Source organism: Callithrix jacchus, chromosome 15 (assembly GCF_049354715.1).
Source record: "Callithrix jacchus isolate 240 chromosome 15, calJac240_pri, whole genome shotgun sequence".
NCBI lineage: Eukaryota > Metazoa > Chordata > Mammalia > Primates > Cebidae > Callithrix > Callithrix jacchus.
In genome coordinates this window covers 37439522-37457371 of record NC_133516.1, presented here as the reverse complement: position 1 = coordinate 37457371, position 17850 = coordinate 37439522, and the positions used below count along the sequence as shown (strand labels likewise).

General features: G+C 42.6%; 1 protein-coding gene across 28 annotated transcripts in view; it reads right to left on the bottom strand.

Annotated features, from left to right (window-relative positions):
• CACNA2D3 (calcium voltage-gated channel auxiliary subunit alpha2delta 3) overlaps positions 1 to 17850 on the bottom strand; it is a 923853-nt gene that overhangs the window by 92943 nt on the left and 813060 nt on the right. For 15 of the 28 annotated variants that reach the window (XR_008476741.2, XM_078351196.1, XM_078351197.1 and 12 more), the window contains 3 exons: positions 9278 to 9400; positions 7888 to 7949; positions 6472 to 6516 (listed from right to left, as the gene is read on the bottom strand). Coding sequence is in view for 27 of the 28 variants with exons in the window: in XM_078351196.1 (XP_078207322.1) it covers positions 6472 to 6516; positions 7888 to 7949; positions 9278 to 9400 (230 nt within the window). In the remaining variant the exon portion in view is untranslated. The remainder of the gene's footprint in view (positions 1 to 6471; positions 6517 to 7887; positions 7950 to 9277; positions 9401 to 17850) is intronic. The other 13 variants (XM_078351206.1, XM_078351204.1, XM_078351205.1 and 10 more) reach the window with 1 other exon arrangement.

Here is a 17850-nt window from a genome sequence, read left to right as displayed (position 1 = left end):
TAGAGTCTAAAAATACACTTAATGAACTTCTCATTTTGGTAAGATTGGTCTGCATGCTACCAAACAGTGACGGGAAGAGGAACAAGGGGAGAACTGGCCAGGGCCCAGAAGGACAACATGCCTAAGCTTCCATGTTTTTCCAAAGGGGCCACTGTTTTTGTTGTTGTTGTTGTCGTTGTTGTTGTTTTGAGACAGAGTCTCACTCTGTTGCCCAGGCTGGAGTATGGTGGCGTGATCTCAGCTCACTGCAACCTCTGCCTCCTGGACTCAAGTGATTCTCCTGTCTTAGCCACCCAAGTAGCTGGGATTACAGGCATACACTACCGCGCCCAGATAATTTTTCAGTATTTTTAAAAATAGAGACAGGGTTTCACCACGTTTCCCAGGCTAGTCTTGAACTCCTGACCTCAAGTGATCCTCCTGCCTTGGCCTCCCAAAGTGCTGGGATTACAGGTGTGAGCCACTATGCCCGGCCTGGGCCTCACACATCACCCAGCAAAGTGGGCACATTTCCTGTGCATGGGCTGGGGAACAGCATTTATTTCTTCTATGCTGAGTACCAGTTGATATTTATTTCTTGTACCATGCTTCTATCTCACACTATTCAAATCGACTTTTCTTCCTTATATTAAGATTCCAGGACAGAAATCTGGCAGCAGAGAAGATGCCTCACTATACTTGTTCACGGCTAACTTTGAATTTCAAGATTACACTGAGTATAATAAGACTTGTGAGCCATATTAAGTAAGAAACAGGCAGTGCCGACATTGGGATTTACAAATCACTGAGAAAAACCACAGGTCCAAGGCAGGGTGCTTTGTCATTGATGTAGACCTAGATCACTGAATCTGAAAGGTGTCACTGCATTTTCTTCCTTCCTTCCCTCTTCCTTCCTTTTCTTCTTCCCTCTTTCCATTCCCTTCCCTTCTTCCTTCCTTCCCTTCCTTCTTCCCTCCCTCCCCCACCTTTCTCTCTCCTTTGTCTGGCTCTGTCACCCAGGCTGCAGAGGAGTGGCCCATGATCTGGGCTCACTGTACTCTCCTGTCTCTTGGGTTCAAGCAATTCTTCTGCCTCAGCCTCCTGAGTAGCTGGGACTACAGGCATGCACCAGAACGCCTGGCTACTTTCCGTATTTTTAGGGAAAGATGGGATTTCACCATGTTGGCCAGGCTGGTCTCAAATTCCTGACCTCAAGTGACTTGCTTGCCTTGGCCTCCTAAAGTGCTGGAATTACAGGTGTGAGCCACTGCCCCCAGCTGCATTTTCTTTATAGATACTGCTGTTACTTTGCCTAACTATAAATATTAAAAGGCAAATTTAGTGACAAGATGATTTTCTAAATAGACCTCCCTGTCAATGACCACTTGGATTAAATTATTATTGAGAAGTATAGTGGAGTGGAGTAAGCCCACTGGAGTTAAGGGGTCAGAGTGCTGGGTTTATGGATAAATCAGGACAGAATTAGCTAGAATCCAGTCTGATCAAATGTTTTTTCTATGTCACTTTACAATAAATAATGTTCAATTGCCTTCTCCATATGGTCGGTCCAATAAAAGGAAACAGGGGAAGTATTTTCTTAGCTTTCCCTCACCATGCTACCCCAAGCCCACCACCTTAAAAGATGTCTGTCTGTCACCCTGCCCAAGGGTGCACTAACAGGTTGAAGAACTTGAAGAAATTAGGGGCTCAAACAGACACTGTAAGCACCTACTGCACAGCTACCTTTGGCAAAACATCTGGAAATGAGGTTGTTTTAAAAATGCAACAATAAAGGGTGGGGGTAGAGAGCACAGAGAGAAGTTGATGTTTTAAAATACGCATCATTCTGCAACTATTGGATGGCTCAGTGTTACTCAGAGAAGTCTGACTCTTGGTCACTGAGGCAGATCAAGTGGATACCTGAAGTTAAAGCCCCAACCCAGGTCGTGGGAATTGGGCAGTCACAGATTAGAAGGGCAGGGTGCCTGGGAGTGACAAATGGCAGTACTAACCCTGTGTCCACTGGAAGGCGTACTAGCCCAAAGGATAAGGCGCCAGTTTTAGAATCAGAGAATGACATTTGCTATCCGTGTGACCTTGAACAAAGTCTTTCTAAGGCTCCAAGTCTGTTTTCTGATCTGAAAGATGGAAATAGCAACAACTATTCCATAAGGTTGTTGAGAAGATTAAATGGGAGTGTGCATTTAAAGTACTGAGCACAGTACCTAGTGCACAGTAAGTCCTCCAAGAACACAGGCTGACATCTGCTCAGCAAATGTTTATTGGTCACCTACGATGTGTCATTTTTACAAGCATCCTAATGCTACAATTTTACAGCTTTTCAGAAAGGGAAGTTGTTACATAGTTCCTAGCAGGAGGTCCTGGCAGACTGGCTGAGCTTTTTTGCTTTTTCTTTTTGCCTTTTATTTTGAAGGATGCCTTTTGTTTGCATTGACTGGTGAAACAACTCACTTAGAAAGCTGGTATCATACTGCCTGTTGTCTTCATTTGTAGTGAGAGAGGGAGAGAGACACACACACACTAGGTTCTTGCATCTGAGAGTGGGGCCCGAATCTCTGCACCTCAGGCACAGGAAGGCGCCACTCCTTGCTCCTTTTCTCCAGGTTTCGTGATCTAACCCTAGTATTTCCGTTGTGGAATACATGACACTTATTTCACACCATTTGCTCTGCCTTTTCATTAACGAACGATCGTATCTGAAGATTGCCTTTTGAAAAAATTTATTGCAGAGGGGTCACCTGTGAAAGATGTGCTCAGTAGGGGTCACCTGTGGCCCCTTGCCCATCCTCTGTCGCTATTCCAAGGATCATCAAAACCCACCCTCTCGCTGAGCTGGGTGGTCCAACATGCAGGCGCCTGGCTGCCTCGAGGCAGCCCTTCTCCTCACCCTGTCATAATTCAAGCAGGTGTTTCTGATACCAGAGGAAATGCCTACAAGGCCATGAAAAGTCTTAGAGATATTTAATAGGGGTTATTAGTCTCTGTTCCTCTGGTACAAGAAAGGGTAGAGCTGACTTTGATCATGAAGTTTTCGATCCTCTCACTGCCCTCACACCTCTTCCAATGCCTCAGTAGGAGACACCTTCTCACCTTCCCCTGTCTTTGCCAATTCCTGGTGCTGTCATCAGATGAGAAGTGTTGCAGAGGTGAGTGGAAGAAGAGACTGAATGCAGTGAGGAAACACTAGCACCTACAGGTCAGACTGAGATTAGAGGTGAACATGACCCTCGTTTCTTCCTTCTGACCTGAATGCTAACTGTGTTTTCCTTGACCACAGTGACTCTTTGCCACTTCGGTGCCTCTACAGTGGTGTCCTCTGCTTGCAAAGCTCTTCTCAGAGCATTGTCTTCAATGTCATCTCCTTCTTCCATTGACTTAAATTGTCAGAAGACCCTTCCCTGACCACTGCATGTCAGTTCACTCTGCAAAACTTATCACAACTGATGATCACGTAAGTTTCTCTCTCCTGCTCACCAGTAAGCTCCAGGAGAGCAGGACCATTTCTGACTTTGCTTCCCATTGAATGCCCAGGGCTCAGCTAGGCACCAGGTGCCTAAGAAGGGTTCAGCAAACATGTCTTCAAGGAAGGAGTGAGTGTGTGAACTGTTGCCTCAATGGCTCTGAAGTTAACATTCACCCTGGGTGAAATGGAGCTCCTTAACAGTCACCCCCATGGCCAGGTCCTCCAAGTAACATGGCTCAGGCTCTGACTAGACCAACCAAAGATGTGCCTCTACAAGATGGCAGAGCATCTGGCACACTGGCTCCTCCTACCAGCCAGGGCACTTCTGCCAAGGCCCAGAGAGTGCATTGACGGGGGAGACAAAGGGGCTGGAGTGGATTGATTTATCGCTAAGTATGTCTGATAAGCCTGAGGAGTTGGGCCAGGTCATCAGTGCAGTGGAAAAGCCAGAAGCACTGAATTTAATGAGCCCTCACAGCTGTTTTTAATGGGGACCTGATTATTTGAGGGAAGTTGGGGGAGAGGAGGAACATTAATTAAAAGTTATAAAAAAGAGAATGACACATGGCTAGAGTCTGCTGAAACAATGGAAAGTGGTGAGAAGGCAGGGCTGACTTTTCTATTTAAAACAATGTCAACTGGTTGCCTGGAGCCAAAATTTAAATGTCAAAGAGGACAATAGACGACAGCTTCAAAGTACAAACTCAGGACATTCGAGCATCAGATCAAGTTCAAGACTTAATTTTCAAAGCATGGGGACCTTTAAATATTTGAATAGGGGTTTATCCCAACAGTTGCTAAAAGAATATTGTTAGTAGTGAGGAAGAGGTCATAGCCTGTGCTTACTATGCCCAGGGGAAATTGTCACTGGCCCAAAGTGTACATACTATTGCCATCTGAGGTTTCAAATCCAGCAACCTGAAACCACAACATGGAAGAAAATATCTTTAGTTTTTAAAAAATGTTATAACTAACATTTATTGAATGCTTACCGTTTCTAGGAGCCATACCATGCATTGTTCATATCTTATCTCATTCATTCTTCACCATTACTCTGTGAGGTGTGTATTTCTATCCCTATTGTATAGTTGAGAAAACTGAGGCATGGAAAGGTTTGGAAACTTGCCCAAGGTCACATATGTTATTACTGTCAGAGTCACAAGTTGAAGCTAGTCTGTGTAACTGTAGTTTTGCCTTCAACCACCATGTTAGAGCACTTGTGAAAGCAGTCACTGAATAACAGACATTCACTGGATGTTTCCAACTCTAGGTGGAAATCCATTTCCATTTGCTTTTATAAGAGGATGCACTGAGGCAATGTGGGTTCTAGGAAGATTACTGTCTCTGGCTGTAGTTATAAAACTATTGAACCAACTATCCAACTATCTATCCAATCAACCAACCAGCTACCTAACCAACCAACCAATGAGCCAACCAACTATCCAAGCTACTGCCCTACCCATCAGCCACCTGACCAACCATCTGTATAATCAGCCAATCAGCCAACTAACCATCCTCAGTCCTCTTACTGTAAAATTGGGATTCATAATTATACCCACTGTGCAAGTGAGGAGTTTACCATGGGGCCTCAAGACACCGATTAATCACAATTACTACTGAGTTGTGTTGTTCTTGAGCTGAGCACTCCAATAATACAGTAAATGTCTCAAAGACATGGGAAAGGCTTGAGGCCCACTTGACTATTGTACGAAAATTATCCCTGAACTTACGGAAAAGGGTGTGGACCATAACTTCACAGGGTGTTCTTTCCTACAGGGAAATTAGTGTTGATCTAATGATCACAAAAACCTGGGCTTTTGCAGAAAACTTTGTTGACTGGCTTTTTTTTTTTTTTTTTGATACTGTGACTCAAACAATGATGATGATTTTCTAACCAGCAGCCAGACCTTCTGGGACTGAGTATTTTATTTTAACTTCATCCTGGACTCCCTTTTACATTTCCTTACTTAATTCTCCTTTGTCTACTTTCTAGTTCCTAATCTACGTTTTCTGGGTTGACATTGTTTGGTTAGGATTTCTTAAGTCCTCATGATAACCAGAAGGAATATAAATATGCAACTATTTATAAGGTCTAGTTTATATATTGACTGCTGTTTCTCTGATGCAGAGAGAGAAAGACTACCTCAGGCAAAGTGAAAAGGCCACTATGCTTCTCCCTGCTACAAAACATGGGACAGAGAGTACAGGATGGCATGGTATAAAAACATAAGGCAGATGGAAACACTTTGGATGGTGGCGCAATTTCATCTTGCATTGCTCATGAGTAGGATTAAAATCCCTCCTCCCAAAAGACATGGAGAGAGAGATAAAGAGGAGAAGAGAGAAGGGGGAGGAGAGGAGGGAAATGGAGAGGAGAGAAAGGGAAAGTGAAAGAAGGGAGGGGAGGGGGATAGGAGAGGGGAGGGGAGGGAAGGAAAGGGAAGGGAAGGGAGAAGAGAAGAGAGAAGACAGGAGAGGAGAAAAAGAGAGAAAAGAAAAAAGAAAAAAAGAGTTGTAGGAATGAAGCAGTATGCTAGAAAGAAAAATTCTGAGTTTCAAAGTTTTCAACTCCTAGATTTTTTTGTTTGCTTAGCTGAACCACTTAATTTCTCTGATCCTCAGTTTTTCTTATCTGCAAAATGGGTCAACAATTCCTATTTCACTGGGTTGTTACAAGGATGGAAAGAAATTAAGGCATATAGAAAACGGTTCTAGAATTGTAATGTGAGCTCCAAACAGTAGTAATTTGTATTATTTCCTACAAAAATGTCAAAATTCCAATAGTGCTGTCCATGAGACATTTAAAACACATTTCCAGCTGTTGTCATAAACTGACAGGGGTGGTGGGGGGGAATAAGAAAGCAAATAAAGCAAATGACTTTTTTTTTTAGATTGACCCAGTGTAATGTGTCAACCTGGCCCTGTTTACAAGGGCATTCCCTCTCTCATAAAGCACCATGTCACCTTCTCTCCACAGGGGTAGAAACAGGACCAGGAGGCTGTCTTACCTCATCATCGCAGCTGATGGAGCATTTTCCATCCAGGGAGGCACACTGTGAGGGCAAAAAGCAGAGGGAAATATGTTACTTGGGCAGCTATGGCTGCCACTGAGCTACTTAAGGACAAGCTATCCAAGTCATGGGCTAGAATTCAAATACCCAATTTCATTGAAAAGGAATGCTTCATGACGTGTCTTGTCTACCGTCTCTAGAATCAGTATCAATTCCAAGTAGTAATGTAAAAGAAAAGATCTATAAAACAATTGAGCGAGGCGGGGCACAGTGGCTCATACCTGCAATCCCCGCACTTTGGGAGGCTGAGGCAGGCAGATCACTTGAGGTCAGGAGTTCAAGACCAGCCTGGCCAACATGGTGAAACCCTGTCTCTACTGAAACATACAAAAGTTATGCTAGTGTGGTGGCAGGCACCTATTATCCCAGCTACTCAGGAGGCTGAGGCAGGAGAATCACTTGAACCTTGGAGGTGGACGGTGCAGTGAGCTGAGATCACACCACTGCACTCCAGCCTGGGTGACAAAGCAAGACTCCCTCTCAAGAAAAAAAAAAGTTGATGGGGGAGCCGGCTCTTTTTTGTCTACTTTATGTTGTCGTTAAACATTAATGATAATTAATGATATCTTTTTAAGATCTCAAATCATTAGGTAACTAAAATATAATAAAATTAATAAAATAACTAAAAATATATTTATATTAATAAAAAACTAAAATATAATAGAATAACTAAAAATATAATTATTTAATTTAAAAATTCATGAATTCTCAATGACTTTTAAAAACCCCTGTCTGTCTCCTTAGTTTATATTTTCCTAAAGTCTGTTAATTTAAGGGATGATAAACCATTCTAACATCTAGATTTGGGCAGATGGAAGCAACTTATCAGTGGCTTTTTCTACCAGATTACTCAACAAATACCACTGAGATTACTTAGTACAGAGAGCATAGCAAAAAGAAAAAAATGTTCCCAGATTCTCCAAGGTTGACCCAGTGAACAAAGAAGTCAGGTACACGTTTAGGCAAACCCAGTTATGCAGAGTTTCAAAATTTTGATAATGAGATTGACAAGTAAGTAACCAGGCACAACCACAGGATTAGGAGAAAGTCAGTATGAAAATTACTCAAGAGGCCTCGATACTTAAAAGAAAATCATCTTTGGAAGGTCACTATCTTGATCCCACACAAAAAAACTGTTCCTAGGAGCCAATTCCCTGCTTTGCTCAGCATGTGGTGTCTAACATGCTGACAGCCCTTTATTTTGCAGTGAAATGAAAGGTAATCTGAGCAGCCAGCAGTTCGTTTTACAAACATTCATCGGAAATCTGGCACTTTTAGGCTCCAGGTATCCAAATGTGAACACCTGTATAATAACAGTGTCGCTAATGCTTCAAGATGCTGATTATAACTTACCTGTCTGCTGGCAGTCCAGAACTTCCTTTGGAAAAATTCAAGTTTCATCTGAATGCCTACAGCTGGGACAAATTATAAATAAAACAAGGCATTAGCTATCCCTTTACACAATTATTTAAGATTATCATTGAAAATTATCTGTCATGGCAAGAAGCTGATATAAGCGTATCAAATAAAATGTACAGTGAAGCATACAACTAAAACATTTTATCTTTCAGGTTAAGAATTCTCAGGTTTACCTGCACTCACAGAACTCTCGATATAAAACAAACAGCACAAAACAGATGGCTCTTTGGAGACATGTTACTTCTGTGTTTCTAAAATTCATGTACTTACACCCCTGCCCCCACCCCTAAAGATCACTATTTCGTCAGTTCCTCTATCAGCTATGACTGTGTGAATCTGTATGCCTAGAATGTGTACTCTGCACGTGTTTTGAGATGTAACATTTGAAAAGCACTTCTCATGAGACGGGTATTCAGAAGTGCATCACTTTACTATAACTGACTTAGTTTAACCAGCCTCCTACAGTCCGCATCTCAAGGTTCTTCTCTCCCAAGAAACTGGTAAAATTATGTAATTTTTTCTTTGTCTGTGAAAAGCTTCCTAAAGCAACCAAAAATGCTAGTTCTAGTGACAGAAATATCCAAAAAGAGAAGAGATTAAGAAAGTGATTTGAAACTTTGGAAAGTGAATATAATGGAACCTCAAAACTGTAACATGAAAAGTTGTTTTTCTCCACGAAGCCCGAACCACTTGAAAGACTTGAAACCATTTCAGAAAGTGAAATGATAAGGGCAAAATGCTCCTTAGATGGTGGGAAAACCTTAGAGGAGTTTGGAAGGAGGAGGCTGCAGGAAACACTGAACTCCCCAGAGCCCGTCATGTACCCCAGGGCAGTTTTGCAAACTTCAGCCTGTTGCACACAACCTCCCATTTTTTGCTGTATCTGCATACCACCAATACTCTTACCTATGTTTTCTCATTTGTCTTTTGCTTAAAGAACTACAGTAATTCAACCTAAATAATATTGTAACACCCATCATATGAAATACACAATTGCAAGAAAAAAAATCACTTTTATACTCTTAAAATTTTGCATGCCACTATACTGGACCTCCCATTTTGGTAATCATTGTTGTGCTGGGTTCAGGAACTTGGAGATTCATGAAGGTCTTGGGCTTTTGTTACCCAAATAACTATCCAGGGCATTTCTACTTCCTAAAGAAATTGTTGGCCGGGTGCGGTGGCTCACGCCTATAATCCCAGCACTTTGGGAGGCCGAGGTGGGTGGATCACGAGGTCAAGAGATCGAGACCATCCTGGTCAACAAGGTGAAACCCCGTCTCTGCTAAAAATACAAAAATTAGCTGGGCATTGTGGTGCGCACCTGTAATCCCAGCTACCCGGGAGGCTGAGGCAGGAGAATTGCTTGAACCCAGGAGGCGGAGGTTGCGGTGAGCTGAGATTGCGCCATTGCACTCCAGCCTGGGTAACAACAGTGAAACTCCATCTCAAAAAAAAAAAAAAAAAAAAAATTGTTGAAGCAAGCCCTGAGAGTAAAGGTTAACTGGCTGTGTACATTGGGAGAGATTTGCCATCTGTCTTTGGACTTAGAATTCAGACTCCAGAATAAGACTAGAGCAGAGCATGGCTGCAACATGCAGAATGTCAAAAGCCTCTGAAATGCAGCAGGTCAGCACCCCGGGCTCATTCTGTTCTGCTCTAAGTGTCTTTCACTCTTTGGACCACAAATTCCCAAAGAGTGAGGATCTGTTCTTGCTCCCTGCTCAAATCCTGCCCCCAGCAAGATTCTGAGTACACAGATGACTCACCATAAATGCTTGCTTTTTTTAAAAAAACTTTCAAGTGATATTATAGTCAGCAGTTACAGAGAAATATAGAAGAGTAACACCTATGTGAATTATTATCACACTTAAATAAAGGGTTATTCAGGGATGGTTCTCAAGACATTAGAACCATCTTGGGAACATTAAGAAAAAATACTGATGCTGAAGTGTCTTAGCCTTCTGTGCCAAGACTATTTAAATCAGAATTTCTGGGGGTGAGGGTCTAGGATTGGGTATGGTTTTGTTTGTTTGTTTGAGACAGAGTCTCACTCTGTTGTCCAGGCTGGAGTGCAGTGGTGTGATCTTAGCTCACTGCAACCTCAGCCTCCTGGGTTCAAATGATTCTCATGCCTCAGCCTCCCAAGTAGCTGGGATTACAGGTGTGCACCACCATGCCTGCCTAATTTTTGCATTTTTTGTAGAGATGACGTTTCACCATGTTGGCCAGGCTGGTTTCGAACTCCTGGGCTCAAGTGACCTGCCTGCCTCAAACTCCCAAAGTGCTGGAATTACAGGCATGAGTCACCCTGGCTAGCTTGGGTATGTTTTAGAAGTGTCCTAGATGATTCTCACACATGGCTGAGGTGGGGGATGGCTTTAGTAAATTAGCTGTTGGGGACCTGCTGTTAAGTGGGCCATGTGGCCAGGCTACAACACAAGCTGCTCTTCTCAGCATCAGAGGACACTTCAGAGAATGCCTGAAGGAAGCTGATTTTGAGTCTGAAGGTAGTTGACTGCATTTCAAATAAATCTCATCTTCCAAATGCCTGACAGGCCAGGGTGCAGGATGCGAAACAGGGTTCGGGCTGAATTTTGATCCGATACATGCCAGGCAGCGGTGAGTCCTGGGCTTGGAACAAGTATCTCCAGTTTCACCAAAGACAGGCTGGGGCTGGCTGAAAACTGACTTCAGAAGAGAGGCCTTGAAACTGTCATGACAACTAGTAACCTGTATCTAAGAGGAGGGTGGGAAATTAGTTCATCTGTCCTTCTCCGTGTGCCCCTTTACAGTTCCCCTCCTGCAGCCCTCTCTGGCCAGGCCCCGCCAGGCTGTCAAGCAGAGAGAGTAAGGCTAAGGTCACCTCTCAGGGCCAAGGGCAAGCTGCAAGGCCCTACAGGGTAGCGCATCCAGGCTCCCCGAAGAGTCACTCCAGGGTAGTCTTTACATGGTGTTTCTCCCTCCAATAGCCCAGAGCTGTCTTGGGCCCACCTGTTATTTCTTGAGCTTCCATGAACCCCCCGATGCCCTTTATGAGTCCCCCACCCCCATTCTCCGATGGAGCCCTCACCTTTACCTCCCTGATGAAGCCAGCTGCTCCCTCCTGGGTGTTTATCCATCTGACATACTTGCAGCCTGCTCTCATCTGCCCCTGTCGGTCCTCTACCCATCTCCTTGGGGTGCTTTCATCTTTCCTCATGAGTCAGTCCCTCCATCCCATTAATCATGCTGGCTGCTTCTCTCTGATCTCTCTCCAGCAGGCTGCATCCTCATCCTGGTCCTGATGCCCTGAACTAGACACTGCTTCCCTCCCTCCTCACTCACACCCCTGCCCGCACAATGAGCTTGTTGCTCAAAGGCTCCCGGATAGTCCTGGCTGCAACTGTTCTGATGGTTTTGACCCAGCTGTGTTCCCGACGTCTAACCTTGTCCCCTTTCCAGTAACACTGGCTCCTGGCTTCCTGTGGCATATCTGGGGTTTGCAGTGTTTTCTTTTACTCGCAAGTTAATATACTCTCCTATAATTAAGAGACTCACAATTTCACTGATGGATCAACTTCACGACCATTTGTTCAGTGGGTACTAAGCTCCCTTCACGTCCAGTTGAGGAGTAGCTATATTGCAAAAGCTACACTCAAGACATGAAGAACTTTAGCAGAGAATGGGGCTGACGGCCTGGGAGGCACTGGGGAGAGCTTTGTGTAAGGCGAGGCATGGAGAGCCCACTCACAAAACACTAACAAGCCAGGGAAGATGGCAATCCAAATGAAGGAAAGAGGGAGGGAGGGAAACAGAGAGAACCTTTTTAAAAACCATCATTTGTTCAGAGGCTTGAGAATAATGGGAATGGGAACTCAGTTGTTCAGGCTGAGGTCAAATGGCAAAAGGTCTTGAATGCCAGGCCCAAGTATCAAGAGTATCCTGTGGGCCAGAGATTGGTCCAATGGCCAAATCCAGCATTTTTTTTGTAAATAAAGTTTTCTTGCAGCACACCACACTAATTGGTTTGCATACTGTCGACGGCTCCAATAGCAGAGCTGAGTAGTTTTAACTGAGACTGCATGGCCCACAAAACCTTAATTATTCACTATTGGTCCTTTACAGAAAACATATGCTGACATCCGCTGTTAGTGCCACTGAAGCTCTTTAGAAATGAACTGGCAGGATCAGGTTTATATTTTAGAAAGCCCACTCTGAAAGCTTGCAGAGGAAGTGCTAGGGAAAGCGCCTGTAAAATGGAAAATGAGAGAATGAAAGTAAGGGATCGAGAGTAATGGGACTGAGGTAGTTATTTAAGTGTGAAAATGATTTAAAGTGCAGAAAAACAAGGCACCAAAAAAAATAAGAATACCCCTATCCCCCAGGAAACATGCAAATAAACAAAAATGCTTAAGGGAATCCTAGGGCCAGCTCTATTCAGAAAAACAAAATATGACCTGCCATAAACCAGTATAGCTTCCTTTCATGATTTTCCTATGTTTTGGTCCACATTTTTCTTTTCTGACTTTTATCAGAGAAAACACAACTATTTCAGTGAGTCCTACTCTCTCCCCTCAGCCCCACATAACCCAAATGGAACCTGAGACATCTGTCAAGCCCATCTATTTTGTTCTTTCAGCCACATTTCAAGTCCTAACAGTATATTAAGTCGGTTTTGCTCATTTAATAAGGAAAACAAAGACAGCAAATGCTTTCATGAAACTCAAGTCCCAAGGAGAGTACAGAAAATAAAATCACCATTCCTGGGGGTTGAAGTGTTTTAGACAGTCCAGAAAATTATCAGCATATTTCCCCGGAGGTCGCAGTGCTCCTTACTTTAATTTGATTATGGATGCCCCAGAGCTCCCTCCCTGCTAGGAATCTTCATCACATGGATAGAGACAGAGTCCCTTTTCACAACTGCATCTGGTGATATCTTACTCACCTCCCAGGAACACAACAGATCCAGAAAATATTATCTCAGAGGATCCCTCCCAATGTGCTAATATGGGGTGAGCCTCCTAGGACAGTGACCCCAAGATCCTGGGATGGTCTTTGGAAATCAACTAACCAGCAAAATTATTGTTATGAGAATTGCCATCCCAAAAAGCCCAGAATCCTTTCATGTGAAATATTCAGGTATCTCCATCTCAAGCTCTGACCTCTCTTTTGGTTTGAACTTTCCATGTTCGACAGTTGTGAGGACTGTTTTCAGAACTCCTCTCAATGCTCTAAGAAGGCCTGACTACAGATTTCAAAACCTCAATGAAGTATCTTCCTTCCAGACTTCCTCTTTTCCCAAATGTCTAACTTCCTTCCTATTTACTTTTACCCTCCCTTCTTCCATTCCCTTCTCCCATGTTCATCAGAAACCCAGTATGTGCTAGGTGATAGGTGTATTGAGAAAAAGATGTGAGACACACAACTGTTGGGGGTAGGGACTTAGGGAGAGAAGTCCAATCATCACTGAAAAGAGATTCACACTTCAGCATCCCCAGAGCTGACAGAGACGAACACAGGGCATCATCCAAGCACCAAAACACATAGACCATTTGATTTGCAGAATGCCAATGATCAGCACATTTGAATCTAGGGACAGGCAGCTGACCTTGAATGCTCTGATCCTATGCTGTCCAAATTGGTGACCACTAGTTACATGTGGCTACTTAAATTATAATTAACTAAAATTAAATAATACTCATAAATGTAGTTCCTTAGTTGCACTAGTTAGATTTCAAGTGCTCAATAGCCACAGGGGGGTAGAGGCTGTGGTACTAAACCATAAAGATCTAGAACATTTCATCATTGCAGAGACTTCTATTGGACGATGACCAGCGATCCCAGAAGGAACCATAGAAAAGAACTGGACCCTAGCACACCTTCAATACGAAAGGTACAGTTCTCCACAAACCTGCCCATACTACCACTCCCCAGAGGTAGAGGCAGAAGAAATGAGATGACTTAGGTATAGAGGTTTAGATCAGACAGAGCTGCTGACATGAGACAACCTGGACTTGCAAGGGGAAGCTGGTAATGAATTTGAATGAACCCCAAAGAAATCAAAGCAACATGCTCAATGGGGCTACCACCCTCAAGATTTATTTATTTTGCTTTATAGAATTTGAGAATACAAATTATATTTCCACTGCTATTATGTTTAAATGTATTCAAGATGAAATCATACATACATCTCATATGTTAATAGACATGCATTCAAGTGTAATATGAAACTCACGAAATAACAATGTTACATATAAAATCAGAAATAAAACTTTTTTCATATTGTATTCATTTCAAAATAATTTCCTGTGAGGTTGGCCTCAACTTGCAACATACAGGAGGCACAAATACTGCTCACAATGCCTGGCACACAAACTCACCCAAACACCCCTACTTCCATTTGCCCAGCCCTCTAGGCATGCAATATATTCACATACACATAGAGAGCTCATCCAGAAGGCAGAAAAACAATCCTGCCACCATCAGTGCACTGCAATCAGAAATTGTTTTGCTGGGAGACTTGATTACAAACCCCATTTTTAAGACCAATGCTGTGTAGCCTTGGGATGTCACTTTACCTCTCCGTCTCCACCAATATAGATGCATTGGCTCTAGCTTCTGAACAGAACTTTTGTGGGACAGGTTTCAATGAGAGTAAATAAAATCATGGGTATTAGAACACTCTAACTAGTTGATAGTGTTGTCATCATTCATGTTGTGATTTGCTCCTAGAGCTTTTATTCTTTATTCTTGTATTTCATGGTTAATATACCTTTCATGCCAATATGTTGAGAGTGAGCAGAAAATTCCTTTATGGCCAGTGCAAACTGTCCACAACTAGGAATATACCTTAGGGTGTCACATCAGTGAGTGAATGCATTACAAAATCATGCTATCAGCCAAGCAGGCTCTTAGAGAATGAATCCTTTTTCTTTAGGATTAATCAAAAGTGTGGTCCACCATTCAAACCCTGCATTATGGTTTAAATGTTGGTCCTCTCTGAAACTCATGTTGAAATTTGGTCCCTAATGCAGCAGTATTAAGAGGTGGCACCTTTAAGAGGTGACTGGGTCCTGAGGACTCTGCCCTTATGAATGGATTACTCTATTCATGGATTAATGGTTGAATGGATTAATGAGTTATCATGAGAATGAGGCTGGTGGCTTTATAGGAAGAGGGAGAGAGACCTGAGTGAGCACACTCAGTCCCCTCACCATGCAATGCCCTATGCCTCCCTGGGACTCTGCAGAGCCCCCACCAGCAAGGCCCTCACCACATGGGCCCCTTCAGCTCGGACTTCTCAGTCTCCAAGAAGAGGCTCTAAGAAATGAATTCCTTTTCTTTACAAATTACCCAGTTTCTACCACTCTGTTAAAAGCAAAAGAAAATTGAAGAATATACCCTGTCACTTACCCCTCCTGGAATTATGAAAAAAAAAAAAAAAAAAAAAAAAATGACCTTGACAAGCCAGTCAAGGTCAGGTACAGAACCCAAGATTGCTCTCCCTGACACTGGTGCTTCAGCTTCCTGTGCACATCAACCAGGTGGCCACACCACATCACAAACTTCTCAATGGCCCAGGTATTGCTGGACAATCACAAATGTGGACAATTACCATTTCATTGTGGTGTCCAGGCAGAGAAACAGATCCAAGAGCTGCCTTGTACTGGCTTGTTCCACAAACAGGAGAGTTTTCTTCTAACCGATTCTAACCCATGGGTAGGAATATAGTAGAAAATTGTAGCTTTATTAGAGAAAATACAACTATAAAAAGTTAATAATAAATAAAATATCTGCTAAGGATTTCCCATGTATTTCATCTCTTAGGAGTAGAATGACTTTTCCCCAAACCCATATTGAACAAATAAATGCTCATCTAGATCATCAGCCTCCTTGCTGGTCGTATTTCTCAATCAGGGCACTGGGTATGTTTACACGGGTTGGTTAATATCTCTTACCCCATCTCAGTCCCACTTTGACAGTCCCTAAATTTTTATATCTTTGTGCACCATGGCAGAGTGCTAGCAGTGATAGTAACAAGGCCTGACACATTTGGATTCCAACTTGCCTTAATTAATGGTCGACTATAAAAGCCATTACCCAAGCCACATTTGTTTAAATGTTTTCTTCTGTTTGTTTTCAAAACAGTTAATTGCAAGTAGAACTAACAATGAATCTGAATGCCATTTTTTGGGAATATTTCATGATTAGCCCAGGGTTTGGAATAAAGCCACTGTTCTGGAGCATCAAGGAAAATAACTCCAACCTTCCGTACATCAAATGTGAGCCCATGCCAGAGGTCTGCTGGTGTCCAGGATAAATGACTTACCACATGAATAACAATTTAAAATTGAAATGTGAATTAGGACATAACTCATCTGTTAAATATTTCATGTGAAGATGTTAATGAATTGCATGATGGAATGTTGGATAAAAAAGACAACTGAAATCCTGGGACTAATTTGGGCAAAACTGAGAACAGAGTATCTTCGGGAAAATGAGGGGGAAGGAAGGGAAGGCAGCTGCACTCCTGTCCCCCTGGGTGTCAGGCTGGCAAATTCAAAAGCTTTCTCAGAAGATTATAGGCAAAGGAGAACGATCAGCAACAACCTTTGGAGAAATATTTAGATCAAAGCAATATGCATTTGTTATAATCTTGGTAAAGCCTGAACATTAATCTCCAAGTTATGGTATTATTTCAGAAATTTGAAAAAAAAATTCTCACAGCAACAGACACACCTCATATTTTAGCGTAGTCCAAGTGAAGAAATATAATGATAAAAAGGGAGGAGGTATTTTAAATGTAACCCCTAAATGATTGCATATTTCACTTCTGAAGTATTCCCTCTGGCATGGGGGGATGGTAATCTTTTTTATACATGCTTTTAAATAACAAAGAGCTCCATGATGTATGTCTGTGGTGAGACAGAGGGAGGAGAAAGAGCTCACATTATCACTCCATTGACAAGGCCAGAGCAGAAGATTTTCTTTGCCAAGGAGGTCTGTTTTAATCTGGAACCATCCCCACCTGCTGCCTGTGACTGGCGTCTGGGAACATGTGTAGGAAGGCCTGATCCGTTTGGCCACACATTTCTTTCATAATCATTTCGGGTCTTTTTTTTGTCCTGTCAGAGCTTCTCGGAACAGTCGCCTTTGGTAAAGTAGAGTAAATGACAATTATAAATGCTTCCTCCATTTGGGTTCTCATGACTTGACTGGACTGATGTTGAAAAGAATTAGCAGGGTTGTGGAGTGGAATAATAATTTTCTTTTCACCCCTGAGGTAATCTGGAAGCGTTTTCCCAGACTTCATCCGAAGAAACCTATATTCCCCCAGCTTTTCCAGGCTGCCAGAGCTAGCATCAAATGGTTTTTGTCAGATCATTTTATGCTCACAAAGCTCTTCAAATAATATTATTTCAATAAAGTTTTCAAGCCAATACATCTTTAGAGTCGATTCCCACCCTTTCAACCTTTCAGAACAAAACATTTAAGCCTCAGGCTTCATTGTATTTTAATCAGGGCTGCACAAATCAATGTCCTTTAAAAAATTATAAGCCTCCAAGTTATAGCTCCCTAGTTAATAATTTCTTAGTAGGTCACCACCTAATAACAGTTACCAAAGAGACTATAGCAAAATTGGAGGTCAAGTTTCTAAACATTTCCAAACCAATAATAGAACAGCCACGTATATTTGCCAAACATCTCTGAGTTGGATGTTTATGACTGTATTTAATACAAAATAGCACTAAAGTCTCCACATGGGCAGTCCACAGAGCTGGAGAAGTGCCTGCAAACCCTCTGATTGTCAGGTTCATGTTACAGGGCACGGAGAAGGAGAAGAACTTGTTCAAGCACACCCAGCTCACTGGAGGGACCTGAGTCCCATGTGGAGCTTCCAAACTCAAATTCCCT